A 27,127-nucleotide genomic window follows, 5' to 3' on the forward strand; every position below is an offset into this window, starting at 1 on the left:
CCTACTGGAAAGAATCAGTCCCAGGTATTCTGTGCTACAGAAGGGCTTCAGGCAGGAAATACTCTGGGATCTGAGGCTCCAGCTAGTCTGTTAGCAGACTAGCTCCTGTGAAGATGCGAGGCACACACCTGGGAGCTAAGATTGCAGTCAAGGGTGGTAATGTGAGGAACTCTAGCATCCTGACATCTGGTAGGCTTGGGACCTAAAGGAAAAAAGGGTAAATAGGGGGTGTGTGTGGCAAGAACCAACCAAACAGAACAATGTGTCTAGATAGTGTAGACTTCAGACCTGAGCCTATGGCTAAGAAAAAACTCATGACCTTGGTAGTTCTTGAGCTGTGTTGTTCAGCAGTAGTATGGGAAAAGCACTGAAGAAGAGAATTAGAACACGTGGGTTCTAGTCCCATTTCAGCCACATACAGACTGTATGAGCTTGGGGAAGTCAGTTAACTTCTCTGGCCCTCAGATTCCTTGTTGGCAAAATAATGTCATATTGCCCACACTCTAGGGTAATTGTGAGGGTTAAATGAGGTCATCATCAGGAAAGTTAGAAGCATTATCCAAATTCATGTAAGCATTCCTAATAAGGTAAGTAAGACACAATTTCAGATAATTCTGGATCTGTTAAGGAGAAGATAAATGAGGCACTGGTAGGGGATGAGCTCTGAGGTGATGCTTTAAGTATACAACTATTTGGAAACCTCCAGGAGAGCATAGCCATATCTGTTCTACCTATGTGGAGGCAGTATCTGGGAGCCTCTGTTCTCTGAGCTTAAGGGAGGTAATTTGGAGATCATCTATAATTCTCATTTTATAAAATGAAAAACTGAGGGTCTTAAGTCTAATTAATATTTCTTAAACGCCTACTCAAATATCTGAACTGTGTTATATACTAGAGAGGAAAAGATGAATAAGAAGGGAATGGTCCCTGTCTTCAAGAAGTTCTAAGTCTTACGGAGGAGACAGATATGTGCATAGATAAATTCCAGTACAGTGTAATGAGTGCTATAATTGGACGGAGCTACTTAAGATTCAGTAAAATGGTAAAAGAAGAATCACTAGGTCTTCTGTTTGGATGAGTTGGAAGAGACATCACAGAGGAGGTAGGCTTTCAGTGAAGACTTGAAAGATGAGTAGGTGTTTATCAGATGGAAAGACTGGGGAGGGAAGAATGCATTCTAGGGAAAGGCAACTGCCTGTGCAGAGATAGCAGAGATTTAGAGGCATGATGTGTGTGTGTGTGTGTGTGTGTGTATGTTCAGCAAACTGTGGTTTTTTTTCAGAATAGCTAGAACCTAAATTATGAGAAGGCAAATGGTAAGAAATTAGTCTAAGAAAGCAGGTCATAAAGGGCCTGTTTGTGTATAATAATGGCAGTAAGCAGGAATGGCAGTAGAGTAGGAAACTAGCAGGGCCAGGTATTTGTTGAATAGAAAACAATAGAGAGGAAATGGGAGGCAGGAAAAGGGTCAGAGAAAAGAGATGGAACCTGAAGGTGGTGTGAAGAAGGCATGGCTGTCAGATGCATTCCACCATATGCTGATATGTAATAGTATCCCTTTCCCAGGGTTGTTAGAAGGTACAAACAAGATTATAGCTAGAAAAGAGCTTTGTAAAGTGAAAAGTGCTGTTCATGTGAGAGAAATGATTATTACACTGCATCTTTGGAAAGGCAGTGAGTCTTTCTGAAGATCAAGACTTTGGAATCAGACTGGCTTTGGAACTTGACCTGCCAATTACTAGCCTTATGATCTTGGACAAGTTCTTCAACCCTTCTGTGACTCACTTTTATTGATTCACAGAATGGGAACAATAATAGTATACACTTTATTGGATTCTTGTGAGGATTAAATGAATTAATATAAGTAACATGCTTAGAAAAGAGTTAATTCATTGTAAGCAGTCAGTGAGTGTTAGATTATTATTCTCTTCCAATGGACAGTGCACTTTTTGCCTCTGTTTCTTTTGAGCAGCTCAATGAAGTAGGGAGTGCAAAGAGTGTTATCCCCACCATATAGTTTGTTCTCCTCCTGCTCCCCAGCATTGATGGCCCCTAGGGCTCCTCAAGGGCATCCCGAGTGCCAGAAATTCTCAGCCCAGCAGAGTCCCAGACTTCACTCAGCCCATCAGTGCTCAGTCTGACCACTGCCTCTGCCCTATCTCCAGGCTTCCGCAACTTGCACGTGGACGACCAGATGGCAGTCATTCAGTACTCCTGGATGGGGCTTATGGTGTTTGCCATGGGCTGGCGGTCCTTCACCAATGTCAACTCCAGGATGCTCTACTTTGCCCCTGACCTGGTTTTCAATGAGTAAGTGCTTATGTGTCTAGAACTCACATAGACACAGACCTCGTTGGTGGTGATGATGGTAATGGAAGTAATGGTGAGAGTTGGTTCATTTGACCTTTAGGTGAGGCAGTAGAAGCCCAGCCAGCCTGCACAATCTGAGGTGGCTTTGCCTGGCTGAAAGGCCAATTGGTAGGAGGGAACAGGGGAAGGCCATTGCTTTTCCCAATCAAGACTGAATCCTGGCAATTTGGCAGTGCTTCTGACCTGCTTTTACCTTATCTCAGACCCTCATGTCAGGGTCCTTTTTCTTCACTCTGAACAACATAAGGAGTGAACAGAGAGACTCTAGTTGTAAGGGCTGAAGTTCCTTTGGTCCCTTATGCTACCATCAAAAGCTACTGCCAGTCACCATTTGTTGAGAAACTCCTTTGTGCCAGGACCATACTAGATATTTTCCTAATCCTTTCTCATTGAGCACTCATGAGAACTTGATTTCCCCTTTAAAAAAAAATTTAATGGATGGGGAAAATTAGGCTCAACAAAATAAAGTGACTTACCCAACAACGTCAAACAGCTAGTGCATGTTGGCAACAGAATTCAAAGTATGGCTGTGTAACTCTTAGCTCTTATACTGCCTCCTGATGGTAAGTGATGAGAAAGTGCAGCTCCACCATTTTCTGGCCATGTGACCTTGGCCCAGCCACTTCCCTTCTCTTAAAAACAGTTTTAATAAAAGCTTGCCCTGCCACCAGCTCTATTTACCTTTCATGAATTTGGCCAAGAGCTCAGGTTTTAAAATTGTACTTTTCTCAACTGAAACCTCTATTCTGTTATTTCCTACATCATTGTCTTTGGGTAAGACCCTTACCTTCCCTGATCCGCAGTTTCCTAATCTGTTAATAAAATAAAACTTTCTTAAATGGTTTTGTTATGACAACTAAAATAGGAGCTAATGGATGTGAAATGTCTGTCCCATAATGGGCAAGAAATAAAAAAGAAGTACCTTTCCGATACTCTCTTTTCCTAACAGTGATAATCTGTTCTGTGTCTGCTATTTGAGGTCCCTTGTGGCATTGTGAATGGAGCTAGCCAGAAAAATCTTCCCAAGAACTTTGAGCTAGTCTCACCACAGAGAATCCCTTTGGTCAGGAAGGAATTGACCTTCCCTCCCCTCTAGCCCTCTAATCCAGAAGAGCCTTAAAATAAAATCTACAGGCCAGTGGTTCCTTCCAGTACAGCAGTGCCATATGGGGGAAAATAAGCGTCCCCAGCTGCCCTCTTCCAACTCAGCCAGCCCTGGTAGCCAGAAGCTAAGAATAACCATTGAGCTTTTGGCACAACCTGCTTTGTGGTTTCCAGATCTCCAAAGAGTTACCTATGATGCCATCTTCTGGAGCAGGCCTTAAAAAGCCCTCTTCCTGTTCATCTCTCAACCCACCCTCTTGCTGCCCTCCAGTGATTAAATCAACTACTGGGCACCTGCACTACTCTCCCCATCCAGAGCCTGAAGACCTTTGAACCTTTGCATGGTGATAATTGGCTATTTTCTAAATCTTCACTTCCTTTTCCACCTCTGTGTAAATATGTGGCACCCTACCTCAGCTATCTGGTCCACTTCCATGTACCTCATCAAAAGGTACCACAGAATTCCCCACAGAGTCAGGGTTCTATATCAAGCCCCAGGGCTCCTGAAACAGCAGACCCCCTTCCTCTTATAGGAACCTGCCATGTTAGAGCTCTTAAAGTCGCTAGAATCATCTAAACCAATGTTTCTCAACAGGGATGCTGTTGACATTTTCCGAGGAATAGTTTTTCATCATTTAGCACATTCCTGCATATTGGAATGTGTTTAACTACCCTGGTACCTGCCCACTAAATACCAAATAGGATCCTAGTCACTGTGACAGCCCAAACTGCCCCCACACATTTCTAGCACCCACTAAGGGGGCAGTACCTCTCCAGTTGAAAGCCACCAGTTGCTGCTAGCCTCCTCAAGGTACCAATGGGGAAACGGAGGCCCAAAGAAAAAGACAGGAATTCTGGGCCAACCCATTTGCTGATCTCTCTGACACCAAACCCTGTCATCAACCCCGCTTTCTTCTTTTCTCCTCCCCTCTTTGTGGAGAACACAGTTTGTGAGAGTAATGGACCTGAACCCTAGCTGTGTGACCTTGGGTAAATTACTGAACTTCTCTGAAGCTTATTCTCCTCATCTGTAAAATAGTGAATAGAATCATAATGGCACTTTCCAACATATCATTTTTTCAGCAATTGCTATGTGCCAGGCACTGTGCTCCATCATTTTTTTCCAATGTTTGTCTCCCCACTTCTCCACTCTCTTTTAATCCCACCTACTTCTGCTCACCTCCTGAATTCCATTCCTGCCCCTTGCTTTCTACCTTCCACACTGTGTCTATCCCTTTCTTTCCTCTAGCTGTTCCCTATTCTATTTGCTTTTCTCCTCAGGTCTTATTCCTTTCCCCTTTGAATTCCTTCCCTTGCCTTTCTCCCCTCCTTTCTCCACCTTCTCTGTTTCTGGGGTCTGCAGCAGTATTACAGCAATCCTTCACGTCAGGATTACAATTTCAATGGTAAAAATGCTGTAGTGTTGTCATCAACAGAGGCTTGGAAGCACAGACAGACCAGAGCAAGGCTATGCCCTAAGGCTCAGCAAATCTTATTTAAAAATTCCTTAGGGCGAAAGAGCTTGGAGCAGCATTGTTTTGGTCAGTTGACTTGTGATACTATCTAAATGCTTCCTTTTTCCAGTTGGGTTCCAGCCTGCATTGAATATTTCTACACTATCTGCCCCTTCCTTTCCCTCTTTCTCCAGGCCAGCCAAGATCTCTCTGAGATAGGGTGCTGAGCTTCCACCCAGCCAGTACCAGGCCTGCTCAACCTGTGAACGAGGCTAGTGGTTTGGGGACCAAAATGTCAAACCACAGGCTTCAGACCCAATCTGGGAGGTCTTTTTCCTCACCACTTAAGTGAGTGTCAAATTCCCTTTCCTTTCTCCACAAGATATAAAATCAATTTCTCTCTCCCCCTCTCCTCTTTCCCTCTCTCTCTCTCTCTCTCTCTCACACACACACACACACACAATTTCTGAAGTGCTGAAAACCAGGAAGGTTTGCTATCAGGAGGATGCTGTATCTTCTCTTACGGGCTTGCCATGGCCAGTCATGGAACAGAGAGGTTGCTCCCCCCGAGAATCTGTCCAAGCCTTGGCCACTTCCCTATATAATTTATAGGTGATAATGTGATGATCTGTTCACAAGTCACTATAATAAAAGCAGCTCACACGTGTTTGTATCTCCCAAACTGTAGTAAGGAACAGCCAATATATGAGGGAGTAGGCTCCGCTTCAGCAGGGGACATTTAGATTTGACATTCAGAAATATTTTCTGGCTGATTTGATAAGCATTGGAACTCATTTAAAGGAACAATGGGGAATCTCCTTTTCTGGGAGTTTTTAAAGAAATGATTAAATTTCTAATATGGGAAGTGTGGTCACTTGGGAATCCTGATGTCCTTATGTTAAGAGTTGATTTCTAAGGCCTGTCTCCTAGAAATCCTCCAAGTTTGAATGTCTGGGAGGCAGGTTCTGGCTCTGGTTGCAGCTGAGATATTAGGACTGTAGTCAGGGAGACCATGTGCCAGGCCCATTGTATTCATTTGGTTAGGCTTTCCTGTCCCTGTGTCAGGAAACAGGAGGGGCACGGGTACCTGGAAATTCCATGTGCTAACCCATATCCTGGACAGGGAAGATGAGTAGTTATCAGGATATCATGATTTTGGAAAAAAAAAGAACAACTTTGTTCCTGTCACTGAAGCACCAGCAAGAGAAACAGCAAGCTCTTCTTGGAGAACTTGGAAAGGGGAGGGCAACCACAGACATTCTCTCTGGGTTTATTGTAAGCCTTTCCTTACTTCTCTTTTTTCTCTGTGTTTCCTTCCCAGGTACCGCATGCACAAGTCCCGGATGTACAGCCAGTGTGTCCGAATGAGGCACCTCTCTCAAGAATTTGGATGGCTCCAAATCACCCCCCAGGAATTTCTGTGCATGAAGGCACTGCTGCTCTTTAGCATTAGTAAGTGCCTGGAAGGGCAGGGAATGCCCCTAGGGGCATAGGGGATCAGAGGGGAGCTGCTTTTTTCATTAAAGGATTATTGGGAAGAAGCCAGCTCCTGAACATTTCCCTTCCTCTTTCACCCTCCCTCCTCCACTCTCCCTTAGCATCCTTTTTCCTAACAAGGATGAATTTCATGGCTAGAGACCAATTTCTTTGCTAGAATTCAACCTCCATTAGATCCCCACCTATCCCCAATCTCTCTCTGGTACAAGGCCTTTTTGTCTGGTTTTAGCAGGTCTCTGAATTTTTCCATAGCTTCTACCATAGAAACAGGCAAGGACCACCTTATATGTCTTGTAGGGCAGAAGGGATTGCCTCCTGGAAGGAATTTCCTCTTCTGCCAAAAAGAGGTCTGTGTAAGCAACTCAGACAGGGCTTATTTGGCAGCCAAGGAATATTTCTTTAATGTCTCTTCTAAGCAGAGTGCTTAGCCTCTATGAGGGAGAAAGGAGACAAAATTTGATATTCAAGACCACGTGTTTTAATTTTCTAATTCAGAGCCAGACTGTGAACAGCGTAAAACCATAGGTCCTAAGAAATGTGTAGATGAGAAGTCTAGAGAATGGAAAAGCTCAGTAAATTTTATTTACTTGATACCCTACACACTGGGTCCAGCTAGCCTTTTCCCTAAGACCTTCCTGGCAGACTTCCTGAAGGTCCCAGGCATATAGGCCTCAAGTGACCGGAAACCAAGTAGTTGGGTCTCTCCCTGTGGGGGTGGGGGTCAAGTTTGTGGTCAGAAAACTTGGTGCTTTATCTAATGCTCCTTCGTGGGCATGCTTCCCCTCCCCATTCTGTCTTCATCCCACATCAGTTCCAGTGGATGGGCTGAAAAATCAAAAATTCTTTGATGAACTTCGAATGAACTACATCAAGGAACTTGATCGTATCATTGCATGCAAGAGAAAAAATCCCACATCCTGCTCAAGGCGCTTCTACCAGCTCACCAAGCTCCTGGACTCTGTGCAGCCTGTAAGCAAACGATGGACGGTGCTTTGTCAGGGAGAGCAGCCTGATAGAGCCAAGTGATAATATGCTCTTCTAAGGTCTGGCACCACCTGTTGGGAGGTGCTTCCATTCCTCTCTGGCTTTGAGTGTGGTCCAGGAAGAAAATTCAATGAAGAAGAAAGGAACACAGGTCACAGTGTCCCAGCTGGATGTTGTGAAAGAGGTGGAGGAGTTGAGAACAGAGCAGTTGGGACTCAGAGAAGGGGCTTAGAGTAGATAAGTTCTCTAGGCAGACAAAACAGACCTGGATGTTTTCCCCTTCTTCCTCGAGTCATGTGCGTTTGTGTGTGTGTATGAGAGAGTGAGTGTGTGTGTGTGTGTCTGTGCTGGGGAAAAGGAACACCCAGTCTTGAGTCAGAGAGCTTGCAATGGTGTAAGAGATCTCTTGGGAGCCTTCAATGACTCCCTGGAGACAATTTAGTGCACATGTGGGTGTACGCACGCGTGCACGCACGGGCGTGTGCACACACGCACGCGCGTGCACACACACACACAGGGAGGCCCAAGGACATGGAAGGAAAGAGGAGGAAATCAAAGAATGTGGGGATAGACCCTGACAAGAAGCCAACTCCTTGTCAACCCTGTTTTCTCCCTCTCTTATTGTCCCCCTGCAGATTGCACGAGAGCTGCATCAATTCACTTTTGACCTGCTAATCAAGTCCCACATGGTGAGCGTGGACTTTCCAGAAATGATGGCAGAGATCATCTCTGTGCAAGTGCCCAAGATCCTTTCCGGGAAAGTCAAGCCCATCTATTTTCACACACAGTGAAGCTTTGGAAGCCCCCATTTTCTCACCCCACCCCACTCCCTTTTTCAGAGATCTTCTGCCTGTTTTAACTCTGCACTACTTCTCTGCAGTGCCTTGGGGAATTTCCTCTATTGATGTACAGTCTGTCATGAAGATGTTCTTGAGTTCTATTTGCTGGGCTTTTTTTTCTCTTTTCCTCCTTTCTTTTCTTTGCCTCCCTATCTGACCCTCCATGGCACTTTCAAACTCTGCTCCCTGCTGTGGTCCTTATCTGTGTTTTGAATGCTGTTGTATTTCTTTAAATCTGTGATGATCCTGTGGCACAGTGTCAAGTTGTGCTTGTTTATAGCACTGCACTGTATGCCAGCCATGCAAACGTTTACTCACCTAATGCCACGTGAAGTTTAGAGAGGTAAGAGTATCTGGGAAAACAAAAGACAAACAAACAAACAAAAACAAAAAAAATTTGCTAGGGTTTTGCCTCTTAAAAAATATAAAAACAAACAGAAATCCCTGAAGAGACCAACAGTAACTAGAATAAAGTGAAAATTGCAAGCCCATGGGGAGTCACTGTTTTTTTTCCCCAAACCCTCTCTCCCTGGGAGACTTTATTTTCTGCCAATGGCTATTGCCATTAGAGGGCAGGGTGACCCCAGAGCTGAGGTGGACGGGAGGCAGATTTAAGAGAGGAGAGAGAGGACAGATGGATCACCAGTACCTGCCCAGAGCCTTGGCCCCTGAGGGCTAGACTGCTCAACTGCAGCACAGTTCATGGTAGTGAAAAGTGTACTTCTTGTTTGAAAACTTGTCTGTATGGCCTCCCCCCACCAGTCCCTTTCTCTCTCATCCTCTGCCTCCACCCTCAAATTGACTTTCAATAGCTTTTCTAAGAGGTTTGAACTGAATGTTCTCTTTAGCCAAAACTTGGCCACTTCCACTGAAGAATCAGACCAGCAAGAGGGAGAGGGAGATCTGACCTTTTGTAAGTCACCATTCCGATCCAGGTCTGCTTTCCCATTTGTGGTCCAGGGAAGAGCTTGGGGCTGGAGTCAGAGGAAAAGGAAGTGGTGGCTTGACTGTTTTCCTGCTTAGGACACTGAAGATTTGATCCCTCTTTGCCCCTACCTTTAAAAGACCTGAATGTTTTCTGCCTGACTCCATATAGCTGCAAGCCTCATCCACCCTCCCTTCAGTGTTTTGTGGGTCTGAACTTCACCAGGCTGCATTACAGCCACAGTGGTGAAGCTTGTCCACTTCCTTGGGCATGTTCACAGACTCTCTGCTAAGAACTCCCACCACTAAGAAGGCTAGCAAGCCAGCAGTCTTGATGTCTAGCTCTAGATGCCAGTAGGCTCAAAGACTTCTTAGCAAATGTCTCTCATCAACTATCAGATCTCTGGAGCCCTTAGACAAACTGGAAAGAAGGCATCAACGGGATTGGACAAGCTGAGCGTCTTGCTCTTGTCCCCCAGAGACGACACTTTCCCACAAAGTGGAGAAATGCCCACTTCTGCCTTCAGAGCAGCTAAAGGGGCTACCCAGATCAGGGTTGAAGAGAAAACTCAATTACTAAGGTGGGAAGAATGAAGGCACTAGAACCAGAAACTCTGTAAATGCTCTCCTTGCCACCCAGCATATCCACCTGCAGAAGTCATGGGAAGAAGAGAGAAGAAACCAAGAGAAGACTGACTACTAAAGTAAAAGTCTTCAGAAGTAAAGTCTAAAGCCAGATGAGCACCATCTGGTGAGTTTACTCATCATCCTCCTCTGCTGCTGATTCTGAGCTCTGACATTGGCCATACTCACTCAGACTCCCCACCTTTGTTGCTGCCTTTCAGCCAGAGGAAGCTGAAAGATTGAGACTACAGAACCATGGCCTTCGTTGGAAAGATCTGGTTGGTGTGGCTCCAATGGGCTGCCACCCATGAACTTGGTGTGTTCCTGGGATACTGTTTTCATATAGTCCTTTGGCACACCTCTGTTCTGTTGAGTTTGTCCCCCAGTCGCGAGTACAGGGGAATGTCCACCTACTTTCTCATCTTGGCCACTGCCTCCTCACTTAGCTCTTAAATTCATCTGCTAAACAAGAAATGGCCAGTCACCCAGCTGCGCATTTCAGTTGGTTCACTCTACTTGTCGTTGAGAAGATAGTTTCTGAGTGACATGATATGATCTACATGGGTTTCCTCCCCTGATTTCTGTTGATATTAATAGCCAAATGAACTTGCAAAACAGCTTCTTTAAATAACAAGGGAGAGGGGAACCTAAGATGGGTGTTATACCAATCCAAGACTGCTGGACAGAACTAAAGCTGGCAGGTTCTGTTTCTGGGGTAGGATAGAAAAATTCTGTTTTTCTTTGTTATGACACCAATTGGCTTATGTAGGGTCACAGGGTCACTTTTAGCTGTTTTAAAGAGAAAAAATCCACTACTTTTTCATTTAAACTAGGTTACCTTTTAATAGTTCCTTTACATCTGTTTTGAAATGATTCTCATCTTTTGTGGTACATGGATTCAATTATATCATTCTAATACCTCTCCTTGTAAATATTAGATGCTCTCTTTTCCATTTCTCTGGCTATCAAGTTTTTCATCTTTATGGATTTCCCAATTGTTACTCTTGTCGTTATGAATATATGTTTTTCATTTGTGAAAGCCAAAAATCAGTGAAACGGCAGTGTAATTAAAAACAGCAACAACTGGATTACTCCGAATTTCCAAATGGCAAGACTAGGGAAAAATGGCCTAAACAAGAATTTAGGTCTACTGTTTTTGCACTGGGGTTTCAGTGAGCAAAGGAGATTTTATCTTGGCTTTGTCTCCCACAGATGAAAGGGGGATTATTTTTTTCTTTTGGCCATTGTTGCTCCAGCCAGTGTAATTGACAGAAGTCTCATTTTGCATGCACTCTGCTCTGCAAACAGAGTTGATGTAGTTGGTACACTGTGCTCACCCTTGAAGGATTGGCAACTCACACCCACTCAACTGGTGAGCTTAAAGATGAGGATCACTCACCAGACAAGCGACGGGCACTATCTCCAAAAAGGTTTGCAGTGCTCAATGGGGATAGAGAGTGAGGAAGAGAAAAAGAAGAAGCACCAGGGAGAAGGCCCCATCTGTGTTTGGCTGCAGACAGCGGCCAGGGTCACAAACTCTGTGGTCAAAGAAAAGAGTCGTGTGGCAGTTTCAGCTCTTGTTCATTGGGCAGCTTGCCCAGGCCTGGCCTCTGAGTTGAAACGGGGATTGGGTTCTTTGCTCCATAGCTTTTCTATGCCACAGGCAGTATCTTTGTTCTTGGAGAGTTCATTATTTTTTTAATGAGAAAGGGTTTTTTTGAAGGATTCTGTCATATATCTTTGAAAAAGAAAATCAATAATACATATATTTTTATATATGTTCACTGGCACTAAAAAGGGGGGAAAAAAAGCTTCACTCTGTCCTTTGGGTAGTTGCTGAGGTGACTGTCCAGGTTGAGAAATAATGTGCTGATGCTAGAGTCCCTCTCTGTTCATACTCTACTTCTAAATACATATATGCATATATAGCAAGAAGTATTCTATTTGTACTTTAAGAGGAAATAGGTCCACCATTCACATGATACTGACACTACACAAGTGACCTAACTTTAAGCATCAAGTAGCTTCTAACTGTTTGTTTCATTAGGCACAGCACAGACATGGCCTTTTTTCCTCCCTTGATATTCGGCATGGCTCAAAAGCCCAAGCCACTCCCTCTGCCCCTTCCCAGTCTTGTGCTAGGGTTGCACTTCATGAGACTCTCTTCAGACAGCCCAGTAAGTATCCCTGCATGGTCCCTACATGGCCCTGGGAAAACAAGAGGTTGACTACTAATTATCTTATGCCAGTTGCCCAGGTGAGAGGGCACTGGGCCAAGGGGGTGGCCTTCATGCTCAACCACATGTAGGGGGTCATGGGAACCAGGAATGCTAAAACACAAGATCCAATCCCAAACTTAAGGTCAAAATAAGCCATTTAGCATGTGCAATTTCTTATAAAAGGAAGTTTCTACCCTTGCTGCCTTTTATAGGCAGGTCTGTTCTCACCACTAATCTCTTTGAAAATCTGTGAAAGCAGTTTAAAAAAACAAAGAGATGAGAGCATCGCATTACATAACCAAAGATTACACTGTATCTGCTAAAATACCAAAATTTTTAAGGACAGGGAGGGAGCAAGCATTAGTGCCTCTTTGGTAACCTATCCAAAGACAGACTAAAGGACTTTGCTGGTGACTGACTTATAAGAGTTTTGTGGGGTCCCCCCACAATATACACGTTTAGAAGAGTGGAAGATAATTTTGAAAAGAAAGGGATTATGGGTCCTTCAGTAAGTGATTTTTTATAAGCAGAACTAGCTTTCCTTTTCTGTTGTAGTTGCTGAGCAAATTCTTAAAGCTCCATCATTGCATGGTTAGAAGTGGAGCTGTCTTGGCCATTGTGTTTGCTAGTGCCAATCTTAGCTTATCTGAAGATGTGAAGCCCTTGCTGATAAGAGGAGCATTTAAAGGACTAGATTTTGCACTAGAAGGACAGCAGGCAGAAATCCTCATTTCTGCCCACTTTGAATGGCACAAAAAAGTTCTCTGCGGTTTAAGGCAGAAGGTTGAAATATATTGTAAATGAGTATTTGTATCCATGTTTCAAAATTGAATTATATATATAGATATAATGTGTTCTGATAGCTTTACCTTTCTCTGCACCTTTATATTTGGTTCCAGGTCATAATTGATACCATGTACTTGTGAGAGAGGCCACAGCTACGTTTTGGAAGCTCTCTCAGAATGGAAAAGACACCTGGGTTGATCAGATAACCAAGAGATCTCTGCTCCTATTGAGGCCTGACCCACAAGCCTTGCAAAGGAGCAGAGGGGGGAAAAGCGTAAGGTACATGATGTGTTGCACTTTACTAGCCCAAGACAGATGAATGTGTAAAGGGTGGTGAAGTCTCATTGGAACCGACTGAGATTTACCATAGGGAAGGCCCAGACTTGGGGCCAAAGGCCCACCCAAGCAATTAGCCAGTGACCCTCTAAAGGGACCTGTGCAGTTGGAAGAAGGAAGGGTATTTTTTGTTCTTCACCATCCCTGTGAGAAAAGGGCAGTTTCCTGCACTTGGGAACCTAGAGCAAGTGCTCCATTTCAAGCAATTCACTCACCTGCAACTGAGGTGCTCTTGCTACTGGGTGTCTATTCTGGTTTTGGATACGTTCTGTAAAGATTTTGACAATGAAAATGTGTTTTTCTTTGTTAAAAATTTATCAGTGTACTAGAAGTAGTTTATCTGTAGGTACAGGTCCATCTCTGCCCACAGGTAGGGGTGTTTTTCTTCAATTAAGAGACTGACACTGGGGTCTGTTGCCCAGAGCCTCCCAACCCTTAACCATTTCTAGGTGAAGGCAGAAAAATCCACAATTAGTCACTCCTCTAAAGACACTTCAGCTGAGGTAGCAAACCATTTGGAATGTTCCCACTCCAAAAATAAGTGGTAAATATTGTAATTTAGCAGGCAGAGTCTCAAAGGGAAAGGCAGCATTTGACTCATCTTTGATTTCTCCCCATTAGATTTGGCCAGAAAATAGATAATATGCATGGATTTGTTTCCAACCCCAATTCAGTAGAGCGGGAGTGCTGATTCCTTTCCTTATCCCACTTGTCTCAGCTTTTTATAGAATTAAATGAGAAGCTATCATCTGTGTGGCCCTTGTGGCCTAAAACAGTTTGCACATGCACTACTTAAAAAGGCTGTCACATAGCTACAGATTCCATTGGCCACCAAAGACTGGAGCCCACACATATTCCCAAAGGAAAGGAAATTCTGGAATGCTGCTGCTTCTCTGGTGGTGCCCTCCTGGGTTGATGCTTCACATTTTGGAACTCTCTTCCCTGAACATTTAGATAGACCAGGCTTGCAGTCTCTCCCAACCTTAGCCCTTGGTGCTAAGTGTCCTGCAATGAAGTTCCTGTGGGGTTGTCCTATCCCATAAGCCACTCAGGTGCTGAGAGTAGCCACCATTGTGATGACCCAAACTAAAAAGAGAGTCCCTCCCACCACTCAGTGACACTTTTCTGCTTTTCCCTAGACTGGAACATTGATTAGGGAGTGCCTCAGACATGACATTCTTGCGCTGTCCTTGAGATTAATTTGGCAACAAGAGGGAGCAGACTATGTAACCAGATGTAAGAGTTAATTTTTATGTTGAGGGAAAAAAATTAAAAAGAAAAGAAGCATCATATAAAAGTTATTTTTTAAAGAAACATTAATTTTGCTTGAAACTTCTTTCAATGGGGCTTCAGTTCTCACAGCGGCACTTGGCCTCCACTGGGCAGCAGGACCAGCCCCAAGCGCTAGTGTTCTATTCACTTTTTGTAATCTTGGAATCTTTTGTTGTTCTAAATACAATTAAAAATGGCAGAAACTTGTTTGTTGGAATACATGTGTGACTCTGGGTTTGTCTCTGTCTCTGCTTTCAGAAATGTCATCCATTGTGTAAAATACTGCCTTGCTGGTCTGCCAGCTAAAACTTGGCCACAGCCCCTGTTGTGGCTGCAGGCTCAAGTTATTGTTAACAAAGAGACCCAAGAAAAGCTGCTAATGTCCTCTTATCACCGCTGTTAATTTGTTAAAACATAAAACAATCTAAAATTTCAGATGAATGTCATCCGAGTTCTTTTAATTAGCTCCTTTTATTGGCTGTCTTTATTGAAGTCGAATTGGTATCATGCCCAGTGGCTTTTTAATGCTACTTTGATTTCCATATATTTTAAAAAATCTTTGTACAGGGGTTATAAATTTGTCCTGTGTTGGCCTTAGCATACTTTGACCTGGGACCACGAAAATATCAAAAGGTCTGGGCTAGAAAGCACAGATGGACACTGGCCACCCATTACAACTTCTCATCAAAAAGCCTAGTTTGTCAACCAGGAGAAAGCTATACAAAATCCAGCTGTTCACCCTCATTCTCATCCTCATGGGAGCATAAAATGGGTGGGGGCTTCACTGCCCTGTTCTTGCCAAGCTTCTGGTAAAGAATGGGCATGTTCACACCCTCACTGGTTTTGAGGGCCTATATCGTCCTTGACCTTCAAGGTAAAATCCGAGCCAGCCTTCTTTAGGGTTTGCAAAAGTTCAAGCAAAGCCCACCCCTGTCTCCTCTCAGTGTGAATACTTAACAAGATCCCAAATTGAATTCTGGGCTTGAGATACAGGCCATCAATGAAGTGTGACAGATGTGTTAAGGAATAATGGGAAAGTTCTCTATGTCTCAGTGTCCTCACCTATAATAGGGGTTGTCACAGTGCCTCTTTACTGGGCCAGATTGGGGATTCAGTAAAAATGTATATGACCCAACTGGTGGGGTTATTACTCTGGCTTTGATCCCTGCTAAAATGCCAGAACCCCTGAGAGTGATCCCACATTGAGCCATGTTTATCATTGACCACCTCAGAGTAGATGGATTTCTCAAACTTTTCCTGAGAGTAATGTTTGATGGAGAGGAGACGAAGAGATTCTTAGGATGTGTGTTTGTTTGTGTGTGTCTAAGTAAGGAGAGAGAGAATATGAATGTTTGTGGGTTGTGTGTGGAAGTCAGAGCCTGCCTCCAAAAGAACCCCTCTGACCACCATTGCTTAGCTTCTCTTCTCTTGGACCTACAGAGAGTGACCTAACAGCCACCCTATTTGGTTTCATTGACCACTCAGCTCATGCCTAAAGTGACACAGTAGTTATCATCCACCATAGATTTTCCAAGGAGTAGAAAAACACAGAGGTCGGGGGGAAAAGGACACCTAGTGGATTAAAAAGAGCCTGGAGGCAGGAGTCTTATATGTGACTTAATCATGATCATATAGTATATAGCTAGGATTCAGACCTGCTGATTCACTGTATGATACTGGACAACCCTCTCCAAGGGGAGACCTTAGTTTTCTCATCTATAAAATGAGTGTGTCTGAAGATGCAAAATAGAACTAGATGAGATGGAGAGCCCCTTTCAATGTGTACACCGTGGTTATTGCAAACTACAGCAACACTTTTAAAAATTGTAACATAAAAGGAAAAGGAAAGGGCCTTTTATTATCCCTAGAACACATAGTTTTGTAACTAGAATCCCCATGCTTGTACTCAATAAAAATTTACCAAACACCTGGGGCAGAGGGTCAAAACAAAAATTGAGTCCTGTGTAATAGATGCTGTCAACCCCTTGATGGATGGGGATACTGCTCAAAAGTAAAATAATTTACCATTTAGATGATCTCATAAATAGCAGAGATAAGTAGGAGTTAAGCCACAGTCCATGCTTTCAGTGAGTTTACAGTCTATTAAATGCCTTAGGCCAGGCCAGTCTGGGACTTCAACCTATCACATCTATTCCTCAGACCCTCCCACATCTATTCCTCAGACAAGATTGGTCTAACCCCTGATTTCTAATTGCTGCCTTTTAGAGCTAGAAGAGATCTTAGCATCTAGCCCAAATTTTGCATTCTTTACATGAGGAAGTCAGGGCATAAAACTTGTTGAATGCTATTGTGAATTAGGACCTGTGTCAAGGGACTAGCTCTAGCACACCCAGCTCACAGCCCGTTCATATGCTTGCAGGCAGAATGCCAGTGTGGCAGAGTACCTGAAAACCTCTTACATCCCCTTGCATACTGGTTCAAAGCCTTGGTGAGAGAGCCTGCACTTCTCATCTGTGGTTCCCATGTATGCAGCCCAAGGATCTCTACTCCAACTGCAGTACCTACTTCACCTACCAGCCACTCACAGAGGTTTCCTTCATGCCATTGCAGGGGAGAGTGAAAGAAGAGAATTATTGGGGGAGCTGGAATAGTGACTGTAGAAGCAATGAGAAACATTTAAAAGACACACTGAAGTATGAAATCCTAGTTTTCTGAGTTAATAGGCAGATGCAGATGATTCCAATTCTCAGATTCTTCTGCCACCATTTTTTCAGGCCACAACTTCCCCCTCTTCCCTCAACTTTTTTCCCAAAGTACTTCAAGCGAAGAGAAGACTATTTGCAAAACTTTGATTGCCAATCAGCAAGACTGTGCCAAAAAAGCTGACTTAAGCCAGACTCTATGCAAACTGTCCCCCGAATCCCCATTGAAGCAATTCAAATCTAAGACCAGAAAATAGGCCAACCGAGTAGGAAGGTGCTGTGAGAGACACATCACTTACCACCTAGGCAGTGACACTTGTCTCCAAAGAAAACAAGTCCTTTTGATGCTTATACACAGTGCCAAGAGTAGATAATTTCAGGATTGGACTAACCTTGTGGGAGAATCCCACCACCTCAAGAGACTGCAGGGACTCTTCACGGGGGCACAGTATCCAATCATCCCCTCATTCATTTGTTCTTTCATTTATTCAACAATTATTTATTTGTGTAACCACTATGTACCCCACATAGGAACAAGACAGACATGGTCTCTGTCCTTATGGAGCTTCTAGTCTAGTAGGAAAAACAGACAGACACAGACAATTATAATGTAATGGGTGCTATGGTGAGGGAAGTGCAAGGTTCTGCTGGGGTGCAGAAGAAGGATGCCTAGCCTGGTCTAGTGGGAAGGTCAAGGAAGACTTCTTAAAGAATTCTAGGCTGTGACTGAAGTTCAGTGAAGATGGGGTTGAAGGTAGAGAAAGGGGCATTCTTTCTCAGGCAAGAGACAGCAACCTTGTAAGGGAAAAGACAAATTGTTTAGTTTAGCCTGAGTGAAAAGTTTGAAAAACGGTATGGGTGTGAGAGAAAAGAGTAAAGAAAGAAGCACAAGCAAAAGCCAGTGAGTGCCCATGTGTCACACTAAAGAGTTGAGCCTCTATTCCAAGGTTAAAGGGAGCTATAGAAATCGTTGCCACCATTTCAGTTCCCAGACACATGATCTCATCTGAACCTCATAACGTCCTGAAATCAGGCAGAACAGGGATCAAGCCCATTTTGCAGATAGGGAAATTGAGGCTCAGCACAGTGAAGTGATTGGCCCAAAGGCTGCTCCTGAATAATTAATGGCCCTAAGTCTGAACCGGAAGCCCTGAATCTCCTGATTTCCAGTTTTAGGCTCCTCATATTAGAACAATCTATCAAAAACCTGGACATGGTATAATTCTTGGAATGTGTTCAAGGGTCTCTGTCATGACAGTATATACTGTTTACTATGCCACCTATACCTGCTATGGTCTTCCTGAGTGACACTTACTGGCATGATGTTCCTGGATGACAGACAGGGCATCCCAGAGAGGATCACCAGCAGCTTCATACCCCATAAGGGGTAGTGGAGGCTATGGGAAGCCAGCCAAATTGGTGCTCTATGGATGTGGGGCCTCATTCATTCATCAAAACAGGAAGTCAGAAAAAACGCTGGAGAAGAATATACAACATTCCACCTTCCTAGAGGTGATGATATCTGACTCAGGCCTTGAACAGTGAGATGAAATTCCACAGGAGGGAAAGGTAGCTGAGCAAGCAGGAAAGAGTATATGGCTACTGCTTTGGGACAAAGCAAATAGGAACTAGTAGGAAGTAATAGTTGGAGATGAATCTGGGCTAAGGTCCATTGAGAAAAGCCTGCGTGTGCCACAAAGAAATGAAATTTCTTCTGTAGGCCAGTCATTCTCAGTTGCGACAGGGGAAAGCTAATGGCCACATATGTGACATGCCCTCAAGGGAGCCTCCAGGGTTATATGCAATTCCTGACACACAACTGTCACTTAGGCCCTTTCTCTCCCACTTAAGAGAGAAAATATGAATACAAGTGAGACTGACAATATTGAAAGGAAAAACTTGAACCTCCTATAGTATAATATTAAGAAAATTATCCACCAATTTCAATGTTTAAGATATTGTCAACATATTATTTGCCACACCTAACAAGTAATTACAGAACACCAGTTGAGATAACTAAGGATTTTTGAACAAAGCTGTAACATAATTAGTTTGGGGAGTTGAAAGCTATATTAAAACATGTATAAGAAAGAATACAGTAGAGGGTAACACAGAGGTTGACTCAAAGTAATAATAGTAATAATAATAATAGTATTAAATGTATTGAGCACTTACTATGTGCCAAGATATGCTAAAGCAAAGCTCTTTATATTGTATCTTACATAATCCTTATATTAACCCTATGAGTTGAGCACAATTACTCCCATAATAGAAAGAAACTGAGGTCCTGAACCAAATTATTTCTGGCTCAGACCCAAGGTTACTTCTAAGTAATAAAGCCTGAACTCAAACTAAAGTACGTTTGTTGTCAAAGCCTACGATTTTGATCACTGCGGTATAGTTTCTTTTTTGAAAGGCTGGTTGATTTTCTCAGTCTTTTGCAAAGAGGCCCAAGGAACTCAAAACAGGCAGCATTACAAATAGGAATAAGGAAGGAATGATATCACAATGGAATTGTCTTTACAACTACTCATTCCAGGAGTGAAAGTGATGTCTGGTGTACATGAGCCCATGATTTCCTCAGAGCAGCCATCTACTCCCCAAACTTCAGATGAGTACTTTTAGGAGGAAAAATTGTCTGTTCCAGCCCTACCATCTCTCAAGTGTCTTTCCAAGCCTCTTGCTTTCCCTTCCTGTCTCTGGCTAGAGGTGCCTGGGGTACAGCAGTTCACTGGGTGTCCAAAAAACCTATGAACATATTTGTCTATAAAGGCATGCAGGGGAAAGAGCATTGGATCAGAAATCAGAGTACCAGCTTCTGCCACTAACCATCAGGTGAAGTTTAGCAGGCTCTTTCCACTTTCTGGACCTCAGTCTCCCCAACTGTAGAGCAAAGGAGATAAGAACTAGGCTAGTTTCTTCTAGCTCTTATATGCCTTCTTAGATTCTGTGAAACTTTTGGCTAAAACCAGAATTTTGTCAATCTGGGAATTTCCAACTTTATCTCACTCCCATGCCTGTAATCTTATTCCTCTATTTTAGAATCTGTACCATGGAAAAGACTAATGATAGTTTTTGCTGTACTTGCAAATGTCCAGTCACCAGCATCCTTGACAACCTAGCCAGTATTTCATTGCTTGTTGTTCCACAACAGCCTACCCCATACAGCATGCCATCTTGCCTAAGACACCCGTCATTCTTGGAGAGAGTATATTTCTACTAATGCTTCTTGGGTCATTCTGTACCTGGACAATTTTGATATGGACCGAAGACCCTGCTAGATATATCTCTTATACAGAATAAACATGGGCAACTGTGACTGCTTGAGGAATCTCTGAAGTGGACGTGGTATGGACTTTATAAATGGTCTAGGTCAGGAACCAGAGTACAGGAAGTGCCATTAGATAAGCACTAGTGGACAAGAGACCAGACCAAAGACCTCCCTTTGGGAATAGAGCAACACATTCTATTAGCCTTCATTCATGTGGTGCCCTTCATTAGAAATGACCACCTCTAGTTCTGCCTAGGTAAATCCTTCCTACACATTAAGGCTCAGCTCAAAAGCCAACTCCAGTATGTTTTCCCTATTTCCTCAGCTGGAAATCAGCTTTCTCTCCTTTAAACTTTGAATCTCCTTCCCCTAAGCCCACACCACTGCTTTGGCTTGCACTTAGTTATAATAGCAATTTATTGTCTTTTAAATAGTGCTTTATACCATATAGCACTTTGATATCAACTATCTCATTGGAGACTCACATGAACCCTATAAGGAAAGCACAGCAGGAATTATTAATATCCCAGTTAAATACGTGACAGGAAGGAAGCATTGTTATTTTAGAAGTTGGCTAGAAACTTCTATTTTTAGCAGTGTGTTTTACTAGATAGCCTGAACGACCCTCCCAATGAAAACAATTAAAATATAATGTAAAATATAAAAATAACATTTTAAATTTCATTGCTGAATTAGTATGATAGTAAAAAAAAATCCACAGCCAAAAAGGAAGTCAAAGTAGGAACTCTGAGGTAAATGAGTATCAAATCCAAATTTTGTCCTAGGGGTTTTACCAGACCCGGAAGACTGAATTTCTACATTGATGACTGCAAGAGGTGAAGGAATATGAGATAAAGACTAGAGTGAAGTCAATGTAAGAGTGAAGAAGAATTAAATCTGTTTCACAGAAGGAGATAGCAAGGAAACCTGCCTGGCTTCACCTTGGCACTGGGTGGAGGAGAAAAACAAACCTCTCATGAGAACTTATAACCATAAGTGGCCTTCATATAGTTTTTAGTCCTAATTCAAGATACTAATGAGGTCTGAAAAACTAAAAGATGACATCCCAGATTGGCAGTTCTCACAGGAGACTGGCAAAAGCAAATCCTCTGTAGAAGAATGTAACTTTCATCTAGGCCTCAAAAATTTCTGTACATAAAGGTCCAAAGAAAATGAGCATCTCACAGTCAAAATTTACAAAACACACAAAGAAACAAGACACCCTGAGTAAAAGTCTTCAGAAATAACAAACAACATAATCAGACCCACAGACTATAGAATATAAAACCATCACATTTAGAATATAAAATTAACTTTACTTAAAGTGATTAAGTATATTTATAAAATGCTTGAAATAGATACAAGGAACAAGAGACTATAAAGAACAACCAAACATATTAGAAAAAGTATAAAATAGAATCTCTCGAACTAAAAAAGTAGAATAGTAGAATTAAATCTATATTGATTGATTAGAACACATAGTATATGCAACTAAAGAAAAAATTAGGGAAATGAAAGATGGATGCAAACAAATTATCCATAATATAGAACAGAAATGAAATAAAATGGAAAACATGAAAGGTTAAGAGACAAGAAGGTAGTGCAGATAGATCTAATATATATCTAACTAGACTTCCAGAGCGTAGTCATGGAGTAGGAAAAAGGCAATATTCAAAGACATAATAACTGAGAATTTTTCAACATTGTTGAAAGACATTCATCTTTAAGACCTACATTCCTGACAAATCCCAAGCTAGACAATTAAAAGAAATCCACACTAGACACATCACAGTGATTTTACAGAATGCTAAAGAAAGACTATTACAAAAGCAGTCAGTGAGGAGGGGAAAACTAGAACAAAACATTATTTACAAAGAAATAGCCACTACACTTAAGATTAACTTATCAATAATAATAATGGTAGCAGAACAGAGTGGAAAATGAACTTTGATATACTGAGAGAATTCTCTACCCAGCAGAGCTATCTTTCAAGTTAAAATAAAGATATTTTTACCCAGATCCTCAGTAAAGGAAATTCTAAGTGATGTACTTCAGATATTTGGGAAAAGATCTTGGATGGAAGGTCTGAGATGCAAGAGGTAATAGTGAGCAAAGCTATTCATAAACATGTGAATAAATCTAAACATACATTAACTATATGCAAAAAATATAGTGATGTCTAATCTTGTGGGAAAATTACAAGATAGAATTAAAGAATCTGAAAACTGCTTATATTTTGAGAGGGGATTATTACAGTTATAAAACTGAAGTCCTTAATTTGCTGAGAAAGAAGATAAAGATACACATTAACTTTATTTTTTATCCAGTTCTTTTATTTTTCCAGTTTTATTGAGATATATTGATAATTGACATACAGCACTGTGTAAGATTAAGGTGTACAGCATAATGACTTGACTTTCATATACTGTGAAGTGGTTATCACAGTAAGTTTAGTTAACATCCATCATCTCATATAGATACTAAAAAGATTTTTTTTTCCTTTGTGGTGAGAACTCTTAAGGTCTACTCTCTTAACAATTTTCAAATATACCATACAACAATGTTACTATAGTCATCATGTTGTACATTACATCCCCAGTACTTATTTTATAACTGGAAGTTTGTACATTTTGAACACCTCCATCCAATTTCCCTGCCCCTCACTCCCTGCCTCTGGTAACCACAAATCTGATTTCTTTTTCTGTGAGTTTCTATGAGTTTTCTATGAGTTGTTTTTTTGTTTGTTTTATTGGGATTTTTTGTTGTTGCTTTGTTTTGTTTACATTCCACATATAAGTGAGATGTATTTGTCTTTCTCTGTCTGACTTATTTCCCTTAGTATAATGCCCTCAAGGTCCATTCCAGTTGTCGCAATAGGCAGGATTTTTTTACTTTTTGTAGCTGCATTATATTCCATTGTATATATATACTACAACTTCTTTATCCATTCATTTGTCGATAAACACTTACATTTCTCCATTTCTTAGCTATCATAAATAATGTTTCTATAAATCTAAGGGTGCAGATATCTCTTCAACATAATGATTTTGGATATATCCCCACAAGTGGAATTGCTGGATATTATGGTAGTTCTACCTTTAATTTTTTGAGGAACCTATACTGTTTCTAATGCTTTGTAGATGGGATTGTTTTCTTTATTTCCTTTTCAGATAATTTGTTGTTAATGTATAGAAACTTTGATTTTTATAAGTTAATTTTATATCCTGCAAATTTACTGAAGTTGCTTAAATATAATGGTTTTCTAGTGCAGTATTTAGGATTTTTCTATATATGAAATCATGTTATCTACAAATAGAGACAATTTTACTTCTTCATTTCCAATTCAGATGCCTCTTCTCTCTTTTGGTTGCCTGACAGCTCTGGCTAGAACTTCCAGTACTATGTTGAATAGGAGTGGTGAGAGTGGGTACGTTTGTCTTGTTCCTGATCTTAGAGGAAAACTTTTCAACCTTTCACCACTGAGTATGATCTTAGCTGTGGGCTTGTCATATATGATCTTTATTATGTTGAGGTATGTTTCTTGTACACCTAATTTGTTAAGAGTTTTTATCATGAATGGATATTGAACTTTACTCATTAACTTTAGACTTTATTAAATTAAATGTCTACATAATATTGTTAAAAATAATCAGAAAGTTTGAATGTCAAAGAATAGAAAATATATACTAGGCAAATACCAACCAAAGAAATCTTATTAATTTATATTATTGGCAGACAAAATAAACTATATGACAAAAGCATTACTACAAATAGATGCTTGTATTGATAAAAAGTCCAGTTTACCAGGAAGATAACATCATTTAAAATTTATATGCCTCTCATAAAAAAGCCTGAAAATGTATAAAGCAAAATGTGAAAATATATGAAAAAGTTAACAGTCTTGATATTATAGTGGGAGATTTTAGCATATTTCACTCAGGAACTGATAGATTAAGGAGACTAAAAAATGAAAAGGAGGACCAGTTCCCGGCAGGGTCCAGGACAGCACGGACCAGCTGCCCGGCGTGGATGTAAGCTGTGTGGCTGACAGGGTCTTGGTGCTCCGGCCGGGTGCTCAGGCTCTCTGAGGTGGGAGAGCCAAGTTCAGGACACTGGACCACCAGAGACCTCCCATCCCCACATCATATCAATCGGTGAGAGCTCTTCCAGAGATCTTCGTCTCAATGCTAAGACCCAGCTCCACTTAATGACCACCAAACTCCAGTGCTGGACACCCTATACCAGACAACTAGCAAGACAGCAACACAACCCCACCCATTAGCAGAGAGGCTACCTAAAATCATAATAAGGTCACAGACACCCCAATACACACCACCGGATGCAGTCCTGCCCACCAGAAAGACAAGATCCAGCTTCATCCACCAGAACACAGGCACCAGTTCCCTCCACCAGGAAGCCTACACAACCCACTGAACCAATATTAGCCACTGGGGGCAGACACCAAAAACAAAGGGACCTACGAACCTGCAGCCTGCGAAAAGGAGACTCCAAACACAGTAAGCTAAGCAAAATGAGAAGACAGAGAAACACACAGCAGGTGAAGGAGCAAGGTAAAAACCCACCAGACCATACAAATGAAGAGGAAATAGGCAGTCTACAGGAAAAAGAATTCAGAGTAATGATAGTAAAGATGATCCAAAACCTTGGAAATAGAACAGAGAAAATACAAGAAACGTTTAACAAGCACCTAGAAGAACTAAAGAGCAAATAAAGAATGATGAACAACACAATGAATGATAAGAAGGTGATACACTTATAAAAAGTCGCATAGTTAAGAAGCAACAGAGTCAAGACTTTGGCTTTCTGACTCCAAATCCAATGCCTGTGCAACTATGAGCACCTCTGGGAAAGCCTAATCCTCTGTCTCCACTTCAGTCAGGCCTATGTAGCAAAAAGTCCCCTTCTGGTTTCATATATACATAGACCACCACTTATGGTGGAGATGAGGAGACATTTACAGGTAAGTTTTTTTTTGTTTATCCATTCATCAGTTGATGGGCAATTGGGTTGTTTATACTTTTTGGCTACTATGATTAATGCTAACAACATTCATGTACAAGATTTTGTGTGGACATTTGTTTTCATTTCTCTTGGGTATATACCTAGATGTGAAATTGCTAAGTATCATGGCAACTGTGTGTTTAACATTTTAAGGAAGTGCCAGCCTATTTTCCATAGTTGCTGCAACAGTTTGCATTACCACCAACAGTGTATGAGGGTTCCAATTTCTCCATATCCTCACCAGCACCTGTTACCTTTTTTTTTTTTTTTTTGGATCATTGCCATTTTGGTGGGTATGGAGTAGTATCTCATTGTGGTTTTGATTTGCATTTCCTCGATAGCTAATGGTATTGACCATCTTTTCATGTGCTTGTTGGCCATTTGTATATATTCTTTTGAGAAATATCCATTCAGATCATTTGCCCACTTCAAATTGGCTTATTTGTCTTTTTATTATTGAGTTGTAACATCCTTTATATATTCTAGATATAAGGCCCTTATCAAAATATGATTTACAAAATTTTCCCCTTATTCTGTAGAATGTCTTTTCACTTTCTTGGTAGTGTCCTTTGAAGTGCAAAAGTTCTTCATTTTGATAAGGCTAATTTATCTATTACTTCTTTTGTTGCTTTTGTCTTTGGCATCATACCTAAGGAATCATTACCTAATCCATCGTCACAAAGATTTATGATTATATTTTCTTCTAAGAATTTTACAGTTTGAGCAGTTACATTTAAGTCTTTGATCCATTTTGAGTTAATTTTTATATATAGTGATAGGTGGGAGTCCAACTTCATTATTTTTCATGTGGATATCTGGTTGACCCAACACCATTTCCTGAAAAGGCTATTCCTTCCCCACTGAATTTACTTAGCACCTTTGTCAAAAATCAGTTGACAGTAAATATAAAGGTTTATTTCTTGACTCTCAATTCTATTCCATTGCTCTATATGTCTGTCCTTATGCAAGTACTACTTTCTCTTGATTACTGCCATCCCATTATGTCACCATACGGACAGAAATCCTACAACATGCCTTCTGCCAAAATCCCCTTTATGACTCTCTTTCCACCCAACTCTTCTCTAGGTCTCAGGGTAAGATATGTCCAAATGGCAACTTAATTTGGTTAGTTCTAAGCCCTCATTCATTTTCACTATCTTTCCTTCTCTCCTGTTTTTTCTCTCAATCTGTCTTTTCTTTGTCTCTTTATCCTATCTCTCCCCTTCCCTCTCAGTTGCCCAACCTTTCTCTTTCTTTTCTTTTTCTTCCTTTTCCTTTCATACTTTCTATCTTTTCTTTCTCTCTCTATTGTCTTCCCTTCTCTTGATGTTCTTGTTCTTTTTCGTTTTTACTGCCCCTTTCCACTCTCCCAGTTCAGTCTCACTCTCTCTCCAATCTCAGTCTCTCTCTCTCTCTCTCTCTCTCTCTCTCTCTCTCTTCCCCTAGTCTTCAGCTGTGAGCTCTCCCAGGTCCTGTCTTTTAAGATCTTGCCAATTCCTGCTAGGTGCCTGTGCAAAACTATCCAAAGAATGTAGTTAGCTTTGAATTGTACTAGGGCCAATCTCTATATTAAAGGGATCTCAAACGTTGCTTCAAATATTTCAATTCAACAAATATTTATAGAGAAACCACAAATATCAGACATTATGCTCAGTTTCATTATGCATAATTTCATTGACTCTTCACAACAACTTTGCAAAGAAATAAGGAGCTATTATTCCCATTTTACAGACAAGGAAACTGAACTGAGTGTTAAAGTTCA

At 41.5% G+C, this 27,127-nt stretch overlaps 1 protein-coding gene across 1 annotated transcript in view; it reads left to right on the plus strand.

The window, feature by feature from the left end:
* The window catches only part of AR (androgen receptor), a 169,401-nt gene extending 160,979 nt beyond the window's left edge, over positions 1 to 8,422 (plus strand). Inside the window, exons 5-8 of the mRNA XM_059910027.1 lie at positions 2,166 to 2,310; positions 6,250 to 6,380; positions 7,237 to 7,394; positions 8,045 to 8,422. Coding sequence (XP_059766010.1) covers positions 2,166 to 2,310; positions 6,250 to 6,380; positions 7,237 to 7,394; positions 8,045 to 8,200 — 590 coding nt within the window. The 3' untranslated portion in view covers positions 8,201 to 8,422. The remainder of the gene's footprint in view (positions 1 to 2,165; positions 2,311 to 6,249; positions 6,381 to 7,236; positions 7,395 to 8,044) is intronic.
* Positions 8,423 to 27,127: the final 18,705 nt, after the last annotated feature.

Source organism: Balaenoptera ricei, chromosome X (genome assembly GCF_028023285.1).
Source record: "Balaenoptera ricei isolate mBalRic1 chromosome X, mBalRic1.hap2, whole genome shotgun sequence".
NCBI lineage: Eukaryota > Metazoa > Chordata > Mammalia > Artiodactyla > Balaenopteridae > Balaenoptera > Balaenoptera ricei.